Source organism: Coregonus clupeaformis, chromosome 31 (genome assembly GCF_020615455.1).
Source record: "Coregonus clupeaformis isolate EN_2021a chromosome 31, ASM2061545v1, whole genome shotgun sequence".
Taxonomy (NCBI): domain Eukaryota; kingdom Metazoa; phylum Chordata; class Actinopteri; order Salmoniformes; family Salmonidae; genus Coregonus; species Coregonus clupeaformis.
The window spans coordinates 2,330,280-2,351,045 of NC_059222.1; the positions used below are offsets into that span (position 1 = coordinate 2,330,280).

The following is a 20,766-nucleotide window of genomic DNA, read 5'->3' on the forward strand; positions in this document are numbered from 1 at the left end:
TATTTCTTGTTTGTTTCACAATTTTTTGTTGTTGTTTAAATCATTCACCCCCCCCCCCAAAAAAAATCATTTGAATTCCAGGTTGTAAGGCAACAAAATAGGAAAATTGCCAAGGGGGGTGAATACTTCCGCAAGCCACTGTATTAACCTGACTATCCACAATAATCACATTATTGTTTGCATGTAACCGTGCTCAGTGGACATGTAGGCAGAGGGGTTTTAGATGGCCCTATAACATTTCAAATGATAGCATTACTGACCCAGCCTGGATCTTCAAAAATCTTCAAAAGTTCATAAATAAATAATACATTTGTCATATCATACATTGGAACCATTTACGGATTCATCTTCCTACATCATTGGTTATTTTTTATTGGAGAATGAATAATAATAATCTTTATAATCATTTTGTGGTAGTCAGTGTAACACAGAGACCTCATCATTTTATTGCAAACTCATCACAATAATTGCACTTACATTTATCATAGTGTGGGAAATAGTAAGTAAATAGGACAATTCATTCCAATCCAAAAAACACACACAACACAACAGGCAAATACTTCAAAATGTGAACGTTGTGTTTATTCATACTCCTTTATAACAAATGATTCAGATATGCACTTTGTTTTTTTGCACAAAATGATTTCCCAAAATAGAATATTGGCACAGTGTAAGGGCTCTCAGCTTTCCACTTTAACATTTCAATTAGAAAAAAATAGTAATAAAATAAACATAAACGGTGTAGCTAATACAAAAAAAGTAGCCAAGGCAGGTATCTCGCTCTTATTTCCCACCCACATGTAGTGGTATGTTTTGGCATACGTGCTCGAACCGCCAATGCTTGTCACTTAAAATGAGAGTTAAGAAAAATATATAGTTGGTTCCTCACCCCATTCACCCCAAAAATAAAATACCTACTGTCTCTGGTTTGAGATATACAAGCATCAGAACATCAGGCGAACACACAGCATTGACAGTATGGACATTAAGCTGCAAATGAAATTACATGGTGCAGTGCTTAATTTTTCCATTATTTTTGGATAGTGGCATATAGCTACAGTCGGGGAAAAAAGTATTTAGTCAGCTCCTACGAAGGAGTGGCTTCGTAAGAAGCATTTCAAGGTCCTGGAGTGGCCTAGCCAGTCTCCAGATCTCAACCCCATAGAAAATCTTTGGAGGGAGTTGAAAGTCCGTGTTGCCCAGCGACAGCCCCAAAACATCACTGCTCTAGAGGAGATCTGCATGAAGGAATGGGCCAAAACACCAGCAACAGTGTGTGAAAACCTTGTGAAGACTTACAGAAAACGTTTGACCTGTGTCATTGCCAACAAAGGGTATATAACAAAGTATTGAGAAACTTTTGTTATTGACCAAATACTTATTTTCCACCATAATTTGCAAATAAATTCATTAAAAATCATACAATGTGATTTTCTGGATTTTTTTCTCTCATTTTGTCTGTCATAGTTGACGTGTACCTATGATGGAAATTACAGGCCTCTCTCATCTTTTTAAGTGGGAGAACTTGCACAATTGGTGGCTGACTAAATACTTTTTCCCCCCACTGTACATCTACAAAACAGATGGGTCTGTGATGTGGACTTCAAAATAAAAAAAATTGAGGTATGTAAGCATCTGACAAATGTTGATGTAAATGTCCCATTAATCAATACATTGAAGCAACCTTTCCATACAACTTCAGCAACACTGAAAATAGATTGTTAGCTTTTTCTTCTTATTTGGAACATTGTCATCAACTGAGGAAATGAAGAACATAAATAGAAAAACAGTAACTGAACAAATCAAAGTGTTGCTTAATTGTCTCTCCCAAACACAATAAAAACAGAATATTTTTCTTACACATTATGAAAATATAAACAATTATTGTAAAATGTTCTCCCTCTTTATAGTATAGCAATAGTATTCCTCACATATACAATGGAGCAACCATAAAATAGTTCCTCGTAAAATACTGACTGGTCTTTCAATGGTTAAAGGGTTATTTCGATGCCCTCCCCTGGAAAATATAACACTGTAAAATACAATGAAAAAGGACCATTTCAAACAGCATACAGTATTTCAAGCAGGAACACATAGTAAACATTTGTACTGTATCAACCACGGAAGTCTTTGTAATTGCTAGTATAAAAAGCCAGATATGGTGTGGGCCTACACTGTAGGCTAAGAAGACATCTGCACACAAAACTATCTGTGTTTCCCCTTAGGTTGACTTGCTTTGGACAATAGCTGTTTTGTGCAAACCCAGTAGGAACATAAAGGATTTGAATGGGATCCTGCAGCAACTGTAATTCAAGAGGAGCAAAAGGTATGACCACCAGATGGAGCCCAAAAGCCATTAAAGAGATGGAAAGACCGCAAAAACCTCTGACTCCAGTTATTGGTGCCAGTAGGGACCCACAAACATCTCTTTACTATGGCAACACTTCACATGTAAGCGTCCATCTTGTGACAGTGGTAGTTTAGCATTTTCTATGAGCAGTTTGGAAAGGGAAGCACACTTTTTACAAGCACAGTATTTTTCTTAGTATAGTAAGAAGGCACTTTCGATAGTAAGGATGCAGCTTAGAAGTCTCCCATTTTTTGTGGAAGCAAAGATAACATCATAGCACCGACATATGGCATATTTATAAGTTACAAACATTGTTTACAATAAAGGGACTCTCAATTACTGTCTTTTCCCTTATTGCTCTTTCTTTTTAACACAGCATTACTTTAAGTGTGCAACATAAAAATATATAAAACCTTTAGGAAGCCCAACAAATGAATGAAACATTAGGTACAGCTGACATTTGTAACATTATGTATAACTGACATTGATTACCTAATTTGCATTTAGGGATATTACATACTTAAAGCTCCAAACTCATTTCAGCCTGTCTCCAGGGGGCACTAGAGTAACATCTGCTATTGTCAATAGTCCAGGTATTGGCACGGTAAACAGTTATGTCTTTAGGAGCTCTATACTCAGTAATGGAGCACTAACTTCTATATCGTACAGTGTTATAGAAGATAATGTTACATCTACTAAATCCACTGGAAGAATAATCTATTCTAGATGTCAGATCCAATCGGAGCCCTTGCCTTTGCTCGACTTGCTGCTGCTATTGCTGCTGCTTCCCCTGTCGGCCTTGCTGGAGGTGTGCTTGGAGGCTTGCCAGTGCTTGCGGTCACGCTGGGGCTTGCCGGGGTTGCTGTGGCCCTGCTGCTGGCTGTAGACCTGGATGGCAGCCTCCAGCTGGTCCTGGGCCTGCCGAATCTCACTCTGGAGGGCGCCGCCAGCGTCCCCCACTACACCTGACGATGGGAAGTTGTCCTCGTTGCTGGTGTACTGCCGGCGCTCTTCCTGGGTGATGTTGGCGCGGTTCTGCCGGCACGCCATCTTGGCGTTGCTCGGGTCTGTGAAGGCCAGCTGCCCGTCGGGCGCCACAGTCGGCACCAGCAGCATTGGCGGCTTGACAGCAATGTTGTAGCCCGGTGGCGCTGACGGGGCTTTCCAGGAGAAGGGGTAGCTGCCGTAACCTTGGCCCCCCACTCTTGCTCCTCCGTCATGGAGAGAAGGCAGCCCCCCGGGACCCCTGCCACCCCCCAGGCCGTACAGGTCCTCCTCGGAGAGTGGTCTGCGGCGGAAGCGCAGGATGTCGCAGATGGTGCCCACGCCCAGATGAAGCATCTCCCACATGTTGAGCACCAGGCACAGCAGCGACACAGCGTACATGATGAGCAGGAAGATGGTCTTCTCGGTGGGGCGTGACACAAAGCAGTCCACACTGTGTGGGCATGGCCGGCCCGAGCACACGTAGATGGAGGGCACTGCCAGGCCATAGAGGGCGTACTGCCCTCCCAGGAAGGCCACCTCCAGCATGGAGCGTGCCAGCAGCTGCAGCACGTAAATGCGCATCAGCCCGTCCTCCTTGATGCGCTGGCGTCCATCGTGGCGCACCTTGTCTTTCTCCTGGCCGCCTTTCCCCTGAACTCCTCTGCCGCCCCCGCCTCCTCCTCCCCCGCCGCCTCCCCCCGTCTCGCTCTCCACATCGGGCACCTCGTAGATCATGGGGTCCTCCTCCTGGTCGCCCTCGGCCTCCTCCATGCCCCGGTGTTGCCTCCTGGCACCGAAGTAGAGCTTCCTGGGCCTGCGCTGGGACAGTCCTCCTCCCCCACTTCCCCCTCCACTCTCAGCTCTCTCCTCACGCCGTGCAATCTTATTGACGGCGTAGCCGAGGTACATGAGCGAAGGCGTGGCCACCAGGATGATCTGAAAGACCCAGAAGCGGACGTGCGAGAGCGGTGCGAAGGCGTCGTAGCAGACGTTCTCGCAGCCCGGCTGGCCCGAGTTGCACACAAACTTGCTCTGTTCGTCGTAGTAGATGGACTCGCCCCCCACGGCTGTAAGGACGATGCGGAAGACGATGAGCACGGTAAGCCAGATCTTGCCCACAAAGGTGGAGTGGTTGTGGATTTCCTCCAGCAGGCGTGTCAGGAAGCTCCAGCTCATGGTGGTGGGAGTCTGGGGAATAGAGAGAAAGAGAGGAAATCCCTCTTCTGCTCACAAATGGCCCTCTGTGGAAGATAAGGAAGAAGGGGGGTTCAGAAGCTTTAATACTGCTCAGGTTAAAACAGACACAGTGAGACCATAAATACAATTGTTTGACACATGAAAGCAATTCAGGATCAGGATAAAAATCTATATTTTCATATCAGCCTCGTGGCATAAGGTGCGATGGAATAGCGTTTATGTAAAATACAGTACATCGTCAGGCCACAGGTGTTGCCACAAGTGTTCAGAGAGTTAAACCGGTACATATGAAACAGTGGTCATCCAGGTAATGTGAAATTCACTATCTATCAGTGGGGTTGGATCAGAAATTTCCACTACAAATAAGGACATAAGATAAAGACAGAGCGTGAAGACAAACGATCCTGGAACATCTGCCTGTGTGCCGTCCAGACAGAGTGGTGATGGATTTGGCACTTGGTGCTCCTTTGTGTGTGTGTGTGTGTGTGTGTGTGTGTGTGTGTGTGTGTGTGTGTGTGTGTGTGTGTGTGTGTGTGTGCGTGGGCTATGTTGGAGCCCTACATTTTTCAACTGTGCCCCCCCCACCCACCCAAAGACAGGGGTAGAAAAATGAGCATCTCTCCATTGAAGACATGCTTACAATTATTCAGGGCGGAGTGCCAGCCATACGTTATGGCCATGTGAAAATATGCACAGACCACCCCTCTGAATCGTACAGAGAAATTTTACTCTGCCGTAATGTATGTACACACACATGCTCATACCCACAAGCATACACACATAGCCTAGACCAGGGGTATTAAACTCTTACCCTACGAGGTCCGGAGCCTGCTGGTTTTCTGATCTACCTGATAATTAATTGCACCCCATGTCCCAGGTCTAAATCAGTCCCTGATTTACATGGGAACAATAGAAAAAAAGCAGTGGAACTGGCTTCGAGGTCCAGAGTTGAGTTTGAGGGGCCTAGACCATTGGATGTTTGCAGGGTTGGGCAGTATCCAGATTTCCATACCATTCCTGTACCATACTGGGGTATACGGTAGCCTATTATTCGGTTTTGCTAACAAATGCTAACAAAGTACTTGCGAATTCCCATAGCGGATGCTAGCTAAATGCTAACAAGCGCAAGCGAACGTTAAATAAATGGACAGACAATCCAGCTCATAAAGTTATACAACTATCTCAAAAGGCTACTCACACTTGATCCAGAAGGGGATTGATTGTCTCTGCTGTGACCAAGAAGCTTGATATTGCAAGCTATGCACCTAACGTTATAGCTAGCAAGTTAGCAAACCAAATGCATAGCTGGAGCCTTGAGGTGGAGAAATTGTATTTGGCACATCTTAGATAGTTCATTGATAGTTATTAGCTGGTAAACATTAGTATTGAATTTCAAGTGTAACTTGATCACCTCTCCTGTTCTGCTCAACAGTGGATCGTCATGTCACCTTGAAAATCATACTGTCAGTACCCTGGTATACGGTTTATACGGTATACCGCCCAAGCCTAGATGTCCGCATTCCCACATAAGCCTAGATCATCAAACATTACAATGGGGTTGGAATGTGTGGGTTGAATGTACACCATATGCACAATGACATAAAAGCAACATAGTCGTGGTGAGATGTAGCAGACATGAGGCTTGGAACTTGCTTAAATAATAGCTGCATGTGACTAAACGTGCCAAATGGCATAAAGATGAGAATCTCAAACAATGCTGATGTGTCTTCATAGGGATGAATTTCTGGAATAAAGCACACTACATAAATTGAGCCTTCTAATCTGCACATCAGAGTGTTTTTATGGATTACGATGTTGTCTGTAGAAAAAACAGACCTCCATAAACATGAAGCAGTCAGCTGCCAGAGGCATGGCTTTTTATGGTCTGCAATATATGGACCAGAATTAAAAAAAAACAGGCACAACACAGAATTCCATATTTAACATTTGATGTCTCCAGGAATGCCTGCCAAATTGTAATCTGGAACATATTTGGTGTGTTAACAAACAAGAGCACACACTCATGCGCTCTCGAACTCGCAAAACACACACATGCGCGAACTGCGACACGCACGCATGCACGGACACATTCTCTGTCACAGACTCAAAACAAACAAACCTTTAATTCATATCAAAATAGTGTCAATCCAGCTAACTTTGATAAGCAACCAGAAATAACTATAGATTTTCTGGTTCATTCTCAAAGCTAAACTTAGATATGTGTTCTTGTTTGTTTAATCAATTAGACCATGCCTCTTTCCGGATGATCTTTTAAAAAATAAAACGTTTTATGAGAATATTTAGTTAGTATTATACCCTTCAGGTTGAACCATGACTTAACAACTCTGGCTCACCAGGAGAAATCCAAGACCATGTTGAATAATTTTTTTGAAGGATATAGTAACTTATCCTAACATCAATAGCAAAAAGTAATTGGAAATCATGTTCTAACTTTTTTTCCATTATAAATCAATAATTGCCATATAAATATACTGTAAATCTAATGTAAATAACCTTTAGTTCAGGGGTAGGCAACTAGACTCAGCTGCAAGCCAATTTTATTGGAGCGGATGGTCAGAGGGCCGGGACATTATAATTTAAACTGCAAACTGACCACAACTAAGCCCAAAAAGGCAACTAGATTCAGCTGACACCATCTAATTCCACCTCCAGAAATGAGTTCAATAACATATTGGTAAAATTATTTGTTTAAATTATTATAACATATTGGACCATGCAGATAGCCTATGCAGTGTCCATATGATCAGGTATGCTATTAGCAATAAGTATTATCAGCTGTAGCCCAACTTATGCAGCATAGTGGCTATAAATAGGCTGAAACATGGTGTTGCCTATCTGCATATTGGGCTAATCATTAGCTAGATCCCAAATGTGATCTTTTAACTAGTTACCATCCTATTGATACTTTTATGTCCCAAAAAACATGCATAAACACAGTGAAGATATTAGCTGTTAGGGTAACTTGGGGTAAAACGCCCCCTTCCTGTACTTCTCATAAAATCATAAAATGACGTGAATTCACAATTCAGATATGGTCCCTTGTATGACCCTTTGAAATGTCTTGAGTCAATAGGTATTCAACCCCTTTGTTATGGCAAGCCTAAATATGTTCAGGAGTAAACATTTGCTCAACAAGTCACATAATAAGTTGCATGGACTGTGTGTAATAATAATGTTTAACATGATTTTTGAATGACTACCTCATCTCTGTACCCCACACATATAATAATTATTATCTGTAAGGCCCCTTAGTTGAGCAGTGAATTTCAAACAGATTCAAACACAAAGACCAGGGAGGGTTTCCAATGGTAGATCGGTAAAAATAACAAAAAGCAGACAATGAATATCCCTTTGAGCATGGTGAAGTTAATTACACTTTGTATGGTGTATTAATACACCCAGTTACTACAAAGATACAGGCGTCCTTCCTAACTCAGTTGCCAGAGAGGAAGGAAACCGCTCAAGGATTTCACCATGAGGCAATGGTGACTTTAAAACAGTTACAGAGTTTAATGGCTATGATAGGTGAAAACTGAGAATGGATCAACAACATTGTAGTTCCTCCACAATACTAACCTAAAGGACAGAGTGAAAAGAAGGATGGAAGCCTGTACAGAATAAAAATATTCCAAAACATACATCCTGTTTGCAACAAGGCACTGAAGTAAAACTGCAACAAATGTGGCAAAGAAATAACTTTGTCCTAAACACAAAGCGTTAGGCTATGTTTGGGGCAAATCCAACACAACACATTACTGAGTACCACTCTTCATATTTTCAAGCATGGTGGTGGCTGCATCATGTTATGGGTATGCTTGTCAGCGGCAAGGACTAGGGAGTTATGTAGGATACAAATAAATGGAATATAGCTAAGCACAGGCAAAATCCTAGAGGAAAATCTGGTTCAGTCTGCTTTCCAACAGACACTGGGAGACAAATTCACTTTTCAGCTGGACAATAACCTTAAACACAAATATAAACTGGAGTTGCTTACCAAGATGACACTGAATGTTCCTGAGTGGCCTAGTTATAGTTTTGACTTAAATCGGCTTGAAAATCTATTGCAAGACTTGAAAATGGCTGTCGAGTAATGATCATCAACCAACTTGACAGAGCTTGAAGAATTTCTTAAATAATAATTTTGTACAATCCAGGTGTGCAACGCTCAGAGACTTACCCAGAAAGACTCAGCTGTAATCGCTGCCAAAGGTGATTCTAACATGTATTGACTCAGGGGTGTGAATACTTATGTAAATGAGATATCTCTGTATTTCATTTTCAATAAATTTGCAAAAATGTCTAAAAACATGTTTTCACTTTGTCATTATGGGGTATTGTGTGTGAATGGGTGAGAAAAAAATAATATTTAATCCATTTTGAATTCAGGCTGTAACGCAACAAAATGTGGAATAAGTCAAGGGGTATGAATACTTTCTGAAGGCACTATACATAAACCATTGGTATGACCGCTAGGGGGCACTGCAGTTCAATCTACCGCAGTTATGGCTACCAAACAGACGGTGCTCACCTTACTGCTGTCCCCCACCCACTCAGCAACGATGGTAGTTAATGCCGTTTTAGGTTCTCTGCTGTGTATCTCGCCTCCATGTTCTCAGTTGTCAGTACATCGGACTTCATGTCTCACTTCTTTCTCATCAATGTGATGGCTCGTTGCAGTGATGTATGACAGCGTGTTCATAGACGTCCAACAATTTGTTGTCAACGTGGCGTATAGTGTTTGAGAGCTAGCACTTTGTTCTTGCAGAGCAATCATTGTACCATTTCTCTATCCAGGCCATCACGGTTTTTCCACATGGCATCTTGTAGTCTGGTTCTAGATATGCCATCATGGCAGTGAAGCCGACATCCTCTACTATTAACAATGACTGCATATCAACTGTAATAATTTCTGTTATCAACGCTGTGATTCTCTCACTCCGTCCCTTATCGCACTGCTGCCAGCAACGGGTTGGGTCTCACGGTGACTCCCTTTCAGATGGTTAAGCATTGCACCTGTACTGCCACTGTAGCTCAATTCCACCTTGCAAAGTTTGCATTTATTTAACCACTTTCTCATTTAAAACTTCTCAAAGTATTGCCATGCAGAACTTCGCTGCTGTTGCTTCCCTGTCTCACTCACTGACATTTATCCAACTGTTAACAACGATGATGTGCGGAACGCCTTATATCCATTGCAAATAATTTGATAGATGCATATATCCTCCTACTAACATTAGAGCATTGTTGTGTTAGGTATTTGTAAAAAAAGAATTATGTTGATCAGGACCTTTAATAGGCAATGCCTACTCACAATTGGTTAAAATCACATGATGTACACCAATGATGTAATTGGAAACACATCTTCCTCTATCGCCTTTACTACAAAACACAGAAATGCACTATTTTCACATACACTACATTACCAAAAGTATGTGGACACCTGCTCGTTAAACATCTCATTCCAAAATCATGGGCATTAATATGGAGTTGGTACCCCCTTTGCTGCTATAACAGCCTCCACACTTCTGGGAAGGCTTTCCACTAGATGTTGGAACATTGCTGCGGGGACTGCTTCCATTCAGTCACAAGAGCATTAGTAAGGTTAGGCACTGATGTTGGGCGATTAGGCCTGGCTCGCAGTCGGCGTTCCACTTCATCCCAAAGGTGTTCGATGGGGTTGAGGTCAGGGCTCTGTACAGGCCAGTCAAGTTCTTCCACACCAATCTGGACAAACCATTTCTGTATGGACCACGCTTTGTCCACGGGGGGCATTGTTATGCTGAAACAGGAAAGGGCCTTTCCCAAACTGTTGCCACAAAGTTGGAAGCACAGAATTGTCTAGAATGTAATTGTATGCTGTAGCATTAAGATTTCCCTTCACTGGAACGAAGGGGCCTGGCCCAAACCATGAAAAACAGTCCCAGACCATTATTCCTCCTCCACCAAACTTTACAGTTGGCACTATGCATTCGGGCAGGTAGCGTTCTCCTGGCATCCGCCAAACCCAGATTTGTCCGTTGGACTGCCAGTTGGTGAAACGTGATTCATCACTCCAGAGAACGCATTTCCACTGCTCCAGAGTCCAATGGCGGCGAGCTTTACACCACTCCAGCCGACGCTTGGCATTGCGCATGGTTATCTTAGGGTTGTGTGCGGCTGCTCGGCCATTGAATCCCATTTCATGAAGCTCCCGACAAACAGTTATTGTGCTGATGTTGCTTCCAGAACTCTGCACAATAACTCGGCAGTTTGGAACTCGCTAGTGACTGTTGCAACCGAGGACAGACGATTTTTACACGCTACACGCTTCAGCACTCGGCGGTCCCGTCCTACCACTTCGCGGCTGAGCCATTGTTGCTCCTAAAAGTTTCCACTTCACAATAACAGCACTTAAAGTTAAAGCTCTAGCAGGGCAGAAATCTGATGAAATGACTTGTTGGAAAGGTGCCATCCTATGATGGCGCAACGTTGAAAGTCACTGAGCTCCTCAGTAAGGCCATTCTACTGCCAATGTTTGTCTATGGAGATTGCATGGCTGTGTGCATTGCATCACTGAGGCATGCCCGGATGCAAAGGCAATAAATTTGTCAGATTACGGCAAGGAGAGAGTTGGACAACATCAGCATAACGTTTATAAGAGAAGTTGCAAGAACAAAACACACAGCCTAGGGGCCATTTGCATAAGAAAAAGAGGGGGCCAAGTACAGAACCTTGAGGTACTCCTGTGGAAAGGCATTAGGACATAACAGACTTGTTTTTAACTGTTACTGAGTGTAACAGTGCTATTGTTTAGTCACTATTAGTGCTACAGCTGGTGGCAAAGGGGACTAGGATCAGGGGGTGTGGATTACCTGAAAGACTGGTTGCAGATAAGTGGGGATCAATGGTAGTGCGACCACGTACGGCTATATCTTTTTTCTCTTTATACACTGCTCAATAAAATAAAGGGAACACTAAAATAACACATCCTAGATATGAATGAATGAAATAATCTTATTAAATACTTTTTTCTTTACATAGTTGAATGTGCTGACAACAAAATCACACAACAATTATCAATGGAAATCAAATGTATCAACCCATGGAGGTCTGGATTTGGAGTCACACTCAAAATTAAAGTGGAAAACCACACTACAAGCTGATCCAACTTTGATGTAATGTCCTTAAAACAAGTCAAAATGAGGCACAGTAGTGTGTGTGGCCTCCACGTGCCTGTATGACCTCCCTACAACGCCTGGGCGTCTCAGGAGACGTGGCGGATGGTCTCCTGAGGGATCTCCTCCCAGACCTGGACTAAAGCATCCGCCAACTCCTGGACAGTCTGTGGTGCAATGTGGTGTTGGTGGATGGAGCGAGACATGATGTCCCAGATGTGCTCAATTGGATTCAGGTCTGGGGAACGGGCGGGCCAGTCCATAGCATCAATGCCTTCCACTTGCAGGAACTGCTGACACACTCCAGCCACATGAGGTCTAGCATTGTCTTGCATTAGGAGGAACCCAGGGCCAACCACACCAGCATATGGTCTCACAAGGGGTCTGAGGATCTCATCTCGGTACCTAATGGCAGTCAGGCTACCTCTGGCGAGTACATGGAGGGCTGTGCGGCTCCCCAAAGAAATGCCACCCCACACCATGACTGACCCACCGCCAAACCGGTCATGCTGGAGGATGTTGCAGGCAGCAGAACGTTCTCCACGGCGTCTCCAGACTCTGTCACGTCTGTCACGTGCTCAGTGTGAACCTGCTTTCATCTGTGAAGAGCACAGGGCGCCAGTGGCGAATTTGCCTATCTTGGTGTTCTCTGGCAAATGCCAAACGTCCTGCACGGTGTTGGGCTGTAAGCACAACCCCCACTTGTGGACGTCGGGCCCTCATACCACCCTCATGGAGTCTGTTTCTGACCGTTTGAGCAGACACATGCACATTTGTGGCCTGCTGGAGGTCATTTTGCAGGGCTCTGGCAGTGCTGCTCCTGCTCCTCCTTGCACAAAGGCAGAGGTAGCGGTCCTGCTGCTGGGTTGTTGCCCTCCTACGGCCTCCTCCACGTCTCCTGATGTACTGGCCTGTCTCCTGGTAGCGCCTCCATGCTCTGGACACTACGCTGACAGACACAGCAAACATTCTTGCCACAGCTCGCATTGATGTGCCATCCTGGATGAGCTGCACTACCTGAGCCACTTGTGTGGGTTGTAGACTCCGTCTCATGCTACCACTAGAGTGAAAGCACCGCCAGCATTCAAAAGTGACCATAACATCAGCCAGGAAGCATAGGAACTGAGAAGTGGTCTGTGGTCACCACCTGCAGAACCACTCCTTTATTGGGGGTGTCTTGCTAATTGCCTATAATTTCCACCTGTTGTCTATCCCATTTGCACAACAGCATGTTACATTTATTGTCAATCAGTGTTGCTTCCTAAGTGGACAGTTTGATTTCACAGAAGTGTGATTGACTTGGAGTTACATTGTGTTGTTTAAGTGTTGCCTTAATTTTTTTGAGCAGTGTAGTTACTTAACTACCCTTATAGGAATGAGAGCAAATATCAGCAAATATAAGCCTTGCATGCCCTGAGTGTGTGAAAACTGCCATTAGCCACTGGGGACAGGAAGGCCAAAAAGGGGGGCCTCGGGATAGGGAGTGCAGGTGTGTTAAAAAGGTGAGGATATTGATGCCTGAGTCAACACCTTAACGTTGTGTAGCCGTCTGTGTTCAGGTGCAGGAGAAACAGCAGAATAGGTTCTCTCAGGGCTAGAATATGAAGGTGTTTTTCAAAAAGTTGGCAATACATTTTTGGGGGCATTTTCTTGTCCTCGTCACAGCAATTTGAGGGCATTTCATGAACTTTTCAGCACATTTTTGCCCGAATGTGCTTGTAGAATCTATGCCAAGGTGCATTGAAGCTGTTCCGGCTCGTGGAGGCCCAACGCTCTATTAAGACACTTTATGTTGGTGTTTCCTTTATTTTGGCAGTTACATGTATATAAAAGGACATTGAATATCTCTGACCTCAACAGTGCTATTGTATACACAGTCAAGAGCAAGATCAGTGAGGAAGAAAGAGAAGGTCAGTTACTGGAGTGGCTTTTTACATTGAAGGCATTTCTATATATTCCCTTGTGCTACTTTTACACAATTTCTACACTAATTCGGTTTCAGATAAGTTCGTTTTGGGGTTTCTATGTTTTATTTTCTTGATTCTCTTCTTTTTTTTATTTTAATGTCCAGATTTTGACTAGGCTAAACTGGGGAGTGGTGACTTGAATGCTAGTGAAGGTAAGTCCTCAGTCATGGCTGGATGTCCTGATGACCTTACGGCCTAAATGACCTTACCCTGCCCACAGGAAACAACACTCAAAGGGATGAATATGTGTGTGTGTAATACATGTATGCACTCACTAACTGTAAGTCGCTCTGGATAAGAGCGTCTGCTAAATGACTAAAATGTAAATGTGAATGTGTACAGTTGAAGATGGAAGTTTACATACACTTAGGTTGGAGTCATTAAAACTCGTTTTTCAACCACTCCACAAATTTCTTGTTAACAAACTATAGTTTTGGCAAGTCGGTTAGGACATCTACTTTGTGCATGAGACAAGTCATTTTTCCAACAATTATTTACAGACAGATTATTTCACTTATAATTCACTGTATCACAATTCCAGTGGGTCAGAAGTTTACATACACTAAGTTGACTGTGCCTTTAAACAGCTTGGAAAATTGCAGGAAATGATATCATGGCTTTAGAAGCTTCTGATAGGCAAATTGACATCATTTGAGTCAATTGGAGGTGTACCTGTGGATGTATTTCAAGGCCTACCTTCAAACTCAGTGCCTCTTTGCTTGACATCATGGGAAAATCAAAGGAAATCAGCCAAGACAATCAGAAAACAAATTGTAGACCTCCACAAGTCTGGTTCATCCTTCGGAGCAATTTCCAAATGCCTGAAGGTACCACGTTCATCTGTACAAACAATACTACGCAACTATAAACACCATGGGACCACGCAGCTGTCATACCGCTCAGGAAGGAGACGCGTTCTGTCTCCTAGAGATTAACGTACTTCGGTGCGAAAAGTGCAAATCAATCCCAGAACTACAGCAGAGGAGCTCGTGAAGATGCTGGAGGAAACAGGTACAAAATTATCTATATCCACAGTAAAACAAGTCCTATATCGACATAACCTGAATGGCCGCTCAGCAAGGAAGAAGCCACCGTTCCAAAACCGCCATGAAAAGCCAGACTACGGTTTGCAACTGCACATGGGGACAAAGATCGTACCTCTGGTCTGATGAAACAAAAATAGAACTGTTTAGCCATAATGACCATCGTTATGTTTGGAGGAAAAAGGGGGTAGGCTTGCAAGCCGAAGAACACCATCCCAAACGTGAAGCACGGGGGTGGCAGCACCATGCTGTGGGGGTGCTTTGCTGCAGGAGGGACTGGTGCACTTCACAAAATAGATGGCATCATGAGGAAGGAAAAGTATGTGGATATATTGAAGCAACATCTCAAGACATCAGTCAGGAAGTTAAAGCTTGGTCGCAAATGGGTCTTCCAAATGGACAATGACCCCAAGCATACTTCCAAAGTTGTGGCAAAATGGCTTAAGGACAAAAAAGTCAAGGTATTGGAGTGGCCATCACAAAGCCCTGACCTCAATCCTATAGAACATTTGTGGGCAGAACTGAAAAAGCATGTGCGAGCAAGGAGGCCTACAAACCTGACTCAGTTACACCAGCTCTGTCAGGAGGAATGGGCCAAAATTCACCCAACTTATTGTGGGAAGCTTGTGGAAGGCTACCCGAAACATTTGACCCAAGTTAAACAATTTAAAGGCAATGCTACCAAATACTAATTGAGTGTATGTAAACTTCTGACCCACTGGGAATGTGACGAAATAAATAAAAGCTGAAATAAATCATTCTCTCTACTATTATTCTGACATTTCACATTCTTAAATAAGGTGGTGATCCTAACTGACCTAAGACAGGGAATTTGTACTAGGATTAAATGTCAGGAATTGTGAAATACTGACTTTAAATGTATTTGGCTAAGGTGTATGTATACCTCTGACTTTACATTTTAGTCATTTAGCAGATGCTCTTATCCAGAGCGACTTACAGTTAGTGAGTTCAAACATTTTTTTTGTTTTGTTTTATACTGGCCCCCCGTGGGAATTGAACCCACAACCCTGGCATTGCAAGCGCCATGCTCTACCAACTGAGCTACACGGGTCGACTTCAACTGTAAGTGGCAACGATGAGTCGAAATCCAATAGCCTAATTATTGTTTTCTGACAAATTCATTTATTTTCTTTCATGTGTTTCACATAGCCAGCCACGTGTAGTCGGCTATTTATTGTGCGTTGATTGACAGCTGAACAGCAAGTGTTGACTAGTTTATGAAAGGTGTCGAACTGACTGAAAAAAATCTAACTTTTATATCGATGTGCCACTCATAAATCATGCAACGTGGTTATATGTCCATGGTATCGCATCGGGACAAGTAAACCAAAGGATTTCTTAGGTTTCCTTTCCTAGGATGGCGAGGCTTGCCAGACGGTGACGCTAAAGTGAGGGACGTCTTGTCAGTCAGTGAGTGTACAGTCGTGGTCAAAAGTTTTGAGAAAGACACAAGTATAGGTCTTCACAAAATTTGCTGCTTCAGTGTTTTTAGATATTTTTGTCAGATGTTACTATGGTATCCTGAAGTATAATTACAAGCATTCCATGAGTGTCAAAGGCTTTTATTGACAATTACATTAAGTTTATGCAAAGAGTCAATATTCAAGACCTCTGCAATCCGCCCTGGCATGCTGTCAATTAACTTCTGGGCCACATCCTGACTGATGGCAGCCCATTCTTGCATAATCAATGCTTGGAGTTTGTCAGAATTTGTGGGTTTTTGTTTGTCCACCTGCCTCTTGAGGATTGACCACAAGTTCTCAATGGGATTAAGGTCTGGGGAGTTTCCTTGCCATGGACCCAAAATGTCGATGTTTTTTTCCCCGAGCCACTTAGTTATCACTTTTGCCTTATGGCAAGGTGCTCCATCATGCTGGAAAAGGCATTGTTCGTCACCAAACTGTTCTTGGATGGTTGGGATAAGTTGCTCTCGGAGGATGTGTTGGTACCATTCTTTATTATTGGCTGTGTTCTTAGGAAAAATTGTGAGTGAGCCCACTCCCTTGGCTGAAAAGCAACCCCACACATGAATGGTCTCAGGATGCTTTACTGTTGGCATTACATTTCAGTCATTTAGCAGACGCTCTTATCCAGAGCGACTTACAGTTAGTGAGTGCATACATTTTCATACTGGCCCCCCATGGGAAACGAACCCATAACCCTGGCGTTGCAAGCGCCATGCTCTATCAACTGAGCTACAGGGGACCTACATGACACAGGACTGATGATAGCGCACACCTTGTCTTCTCCGGACAAGCTTTTTTCCGGATGCCCCAAACGATCGGAAAGGGGATTCATCAGAGAAAATGACTTTACCCCAGTCCTCAGCAGTCTAATCCCTGTACCTTTTGCAGAATATCAGTCTGTCCCTGATGTTTTTCCTGGAGAGAAGTGGCTTCCTCGCTGCCCTTCTTGACACCAGGCCATCCTCCAAAAGTCTTCGCCTCACTGTGCGTGCAGATGCACTCACACCTGCCTGCTGCCATTCGTGAGCAAGCTCTGCACTGGTGGTGCCCCGATCCTGCAGCTGAATCAACTTTAGGAGACGGTCCTGGCGCTTGCTGGACTTTTTTGGGCGCCCTGAAGCCTTCTTCACAACAATTGAACCTCTCTCCTTGAAGTTCTTGATGATCCGATAAATGGTTGATTTAGGTGCAATCTTACTAGCAGCAATATCCTTGCCTGTGAAGCCCTTTTTGTGCAAAGCAATGATGACGGCACGTGTTTCCTTGCAGGTAACCATGGTTAACAAAGGAAGAACAATGATTTCAAGCACCACCCTCCTTTTAAAGCTTCCAGTCTGTTATTCTAACTCAATCAGCATGACAGAGTGATCTCCAGCCTTGTCCTCGTCAACACTCTCACCTGTGTTAACGAGAGAATCACTGACATGATGTCAACTGGTCCTTTTGTTATGCAGTGGAAATGTTTTTGGGGGATTAAGTTCATTTTCATGGCAAAGAGGGACTTTAATTAATAATTAATTGCAATTCATCTGATCACTCTTCATAACATTCTGGAGTATATGCATGACTGATGACTTGCGATGTTGCTTCAATATATCCAATAATCGACAAGGACAATGGGGAACAGAGGGCACATATATACACATACTAATCAGGGGGAATGGGATCCAGGTGTGCGTAATGAGACAAGACAATCCGGGGTTGGTGGTAATGAACCAGGTCAGTGACACCTAGAAGGCCGGTGATGTAGACCTCCGGAGCTGGTGAACGGAATGAGCAGCAGTACCAGGGTGGATCCGTGACAGGAATCAACTAAATGTATTGAAAATTAATTAATTTGCGCAAGTTTATCATAAGACATGAACAGAATGCATCAGTGATTCGTATTTCCTGCAACTTTCTGAAGAGGCAACGACAATGCCCCTCTGTGTGTGTGTATTGCTCACGTCTACCACTTTGTGTAGCCGTTAGCAATGATGCTAATGAAATCAGTCTTCTGGTAGATGGAGAGGCTTCCCCAAAAACCTTCTCAATTAAATGTTAACTACAAAGTTGCCTATGCTTACCTGGCAGAATGATATCATGATTATTTTCATCAATCCAGTGGTTATTTGTTTTGCAATCTCTACTATCACATGTGCCCTACAAAAACACCACTTAACAAAAGCCTCTTGCTAGGTGTGCACTTTAACTCAAGTCTTAATCTAAATGTCTCAGACTTCAAAAGTGGTCTCCTGATGTGGTTTGAGCATTGTTGTGGACTTACAAACATCCAATGTTGTGTTTTTTTCTATAAAAAGTGTGCTGTTGAGCACGAAAACGTGAAAAAACGAAACATGTAATTTATTTTTGAAGATAATGTACTCCCCTGTAGCTCAGTTGGTAGAGCATGGCGCTTGCAACGCCAGCGTTGTGGGTTCGTTTCCCACGGGGGGCCAGTCTGAAAATGTATGCACTCACTAACTGTAAGTCGCTCTGGATAAGAGCGTCTGCTAAATAACTAAAATGTAAATAATGTGGGCTATTTATGTAATTTTTCTGTTTTAATAAAATACATAATTTTAAAGAACAAACACAATTGTGGCAATTCATATCTTGCAGTAAAACTGTAAATAAGACTTCAATCTCAAGAGAAGACAGGTTAAATGTTAATGTTTGATGTTCTCTTATTGATCATATAAAGTGCCTTCAGAAAGTAGACCCCTTGACTTGTTCCACATTTTGTTGTTACAGCCTGAATTCAAAATGGATTCAATATATTTTTTTCTTACACATCTACACACAATACCCCATAATGATAAAGGGAAAACCTGTTTTTAGAAATGTTTGCACATTTATTGAAAAAGAAATACAGAACTGTCATTTATATAACAATTCACACTCCTGAGTCAATACATGTTATAATCACCTTTGGCAGCGATTACAGCTGTGAGTCTTTCTGGGTAAGTCTCTAAGAGCTTTGCCCACCTGGATTGTACAATATTTGCACATTATTCTTTTTAAAATTCTTAAAGCTCTGTCAAGTTGGTTGTTGATCATTGCTAGACAGCCATTTTCAAGTCTTGCCATAACTTTTCAAGATGATTTAAGTCAAAACTTTAATTAGGCCACTCAGGAACATTCAATGTCGTCTTGGTAAGCAACTCCAGTGTATATTTGACATTATGTATTAGGTTATTGTCCTGCTAAAAGGTGAATTGGTCTCCCAGTGTCTGTTGGAAAGCAGACTGAACCAGGTTTTCCTCTAGGATCTTGTCTGTGCTTAGCTCTATTCCGTTTATTTTTATCCTGAAAAACTCCCCAGTCCTTAATGATTACAAGCATACCCATAACATGATGCAGCCACCACTACGCTTGAAAATATGGAGAGTGGTACTCAGTAATGTGTTGTGTTGGATTTGCCCCAAACATAACACTTTGTATTCAGGACAAAACGTTACTTCCTTTGCCACATCTTTTGCAGTATTACTTTAGTGCCTTGTTGCAAACAGGATGCATGTTTTGGAATATTCTGTACAGGCTTCTTTCTTTTCACTGTCAATTAGGTTAGTATTGTGTAGTAACTACAATGTTGTTGATTCCTCCACAGTTTTCTCCTGTCACATCCATTAAACTCTGTAACTATTTTAAAGTCACCATTGGCCTCATGGGGAAATCTTTGAGCGGTTTCCTTCCTCTCTGGCAACTGAGTTAAGAAGGATGCCTTTAACTTTGTAGTGACTGGGTATATCGATACACCATCCAAAGTGTAATTAATAACTTCACCATGCTCAAAGGGATATTCAATGACTGCTTTTTTTTTTTTTTACCCATCTACTAATAGGTGTTCTTCTTGTCAAGGCATTGGAAAACCTCCCTGGTCTTTGTGGTTGAGTCTGTGTTTGAAATTCACTGCTCGACTGAGGGACCTTACAGATAACTGTATGTGTGGGGTACAGCGATGAGATAGTCATTAAAAAAGAATGTTAAAAAATATTATTGCACACTGAGTGACTCCATGCAACTTATTATGTGACTTGTTAAGCACATTTGAGGATTGAGACCTTTTTTTAACCCCAATAGCGCTGTGGCATATGGAATCTGCCTTCAACCCCTATACCGGGCATCCGTCTAAATGCCTACAATCCCTATGGGATTCACACCCAAGCCGTGCATTTAATGGAAGCTATGATTAACTGGGGTAAACCCCATTCCCTGCTTGTTCATAATGGTAGCGCATTAGCATAAAATGTAGATTATAGTACATTTATGACTTCCTTAGCATTTTCAGACTTGTAATGAGGTGACTTTCAATTGTGGAATTTACAGGATACAGTAACACACTTTGACAGACTGAATGGATTTATATCTTGATATACTGTTTAAGCTGAACATTTCTAATTTAAATGAGAGTGCTTTTCATTTGCGTGCAGATTTTAACATGACACAAATAAGCAACCCCCGAGAAGTTTGGGGCTTGGAGGAACTGTCCACAAACACGCTAACAATGACCAAGGTGCAACCCAATAGCAGTAGTGTAAATTAATGAAAAAAATATATAATGTTTTTCTACCTTAATCG

The 20,766-nt window shown here is 42.8% G+C and overlaps 1 protein-coding gene across 1 annotated transcript in view; it reads right to left on the bottom strand.

Annotated features, from left to right (window-relative positions):
- Positions 1–1,500: 1,500 nt before the first annotated feature.
- The window catches only part of LOC121547182 (gap junction gamma-1 protein-like), a 42,799-nt gene continuing 23,533 nt past the window's right edge, over positions 1,501–20,766 (bottom strand). Inside the window, exon 2 of the mRNA XM_045209687.1 lies at positions 1,501–4,578. Coding sequence (XP_045065622.1) covers positions 3,080–4,513 — 1,434 coding nt within the window. The 5' untranslated portion in view covers positions 4,514–4,578 and the 3' untranslated portion in view covers positions 1,501–3,079. The remainder of the gene's footprint in view (positions 4,579–20,766) is intronic.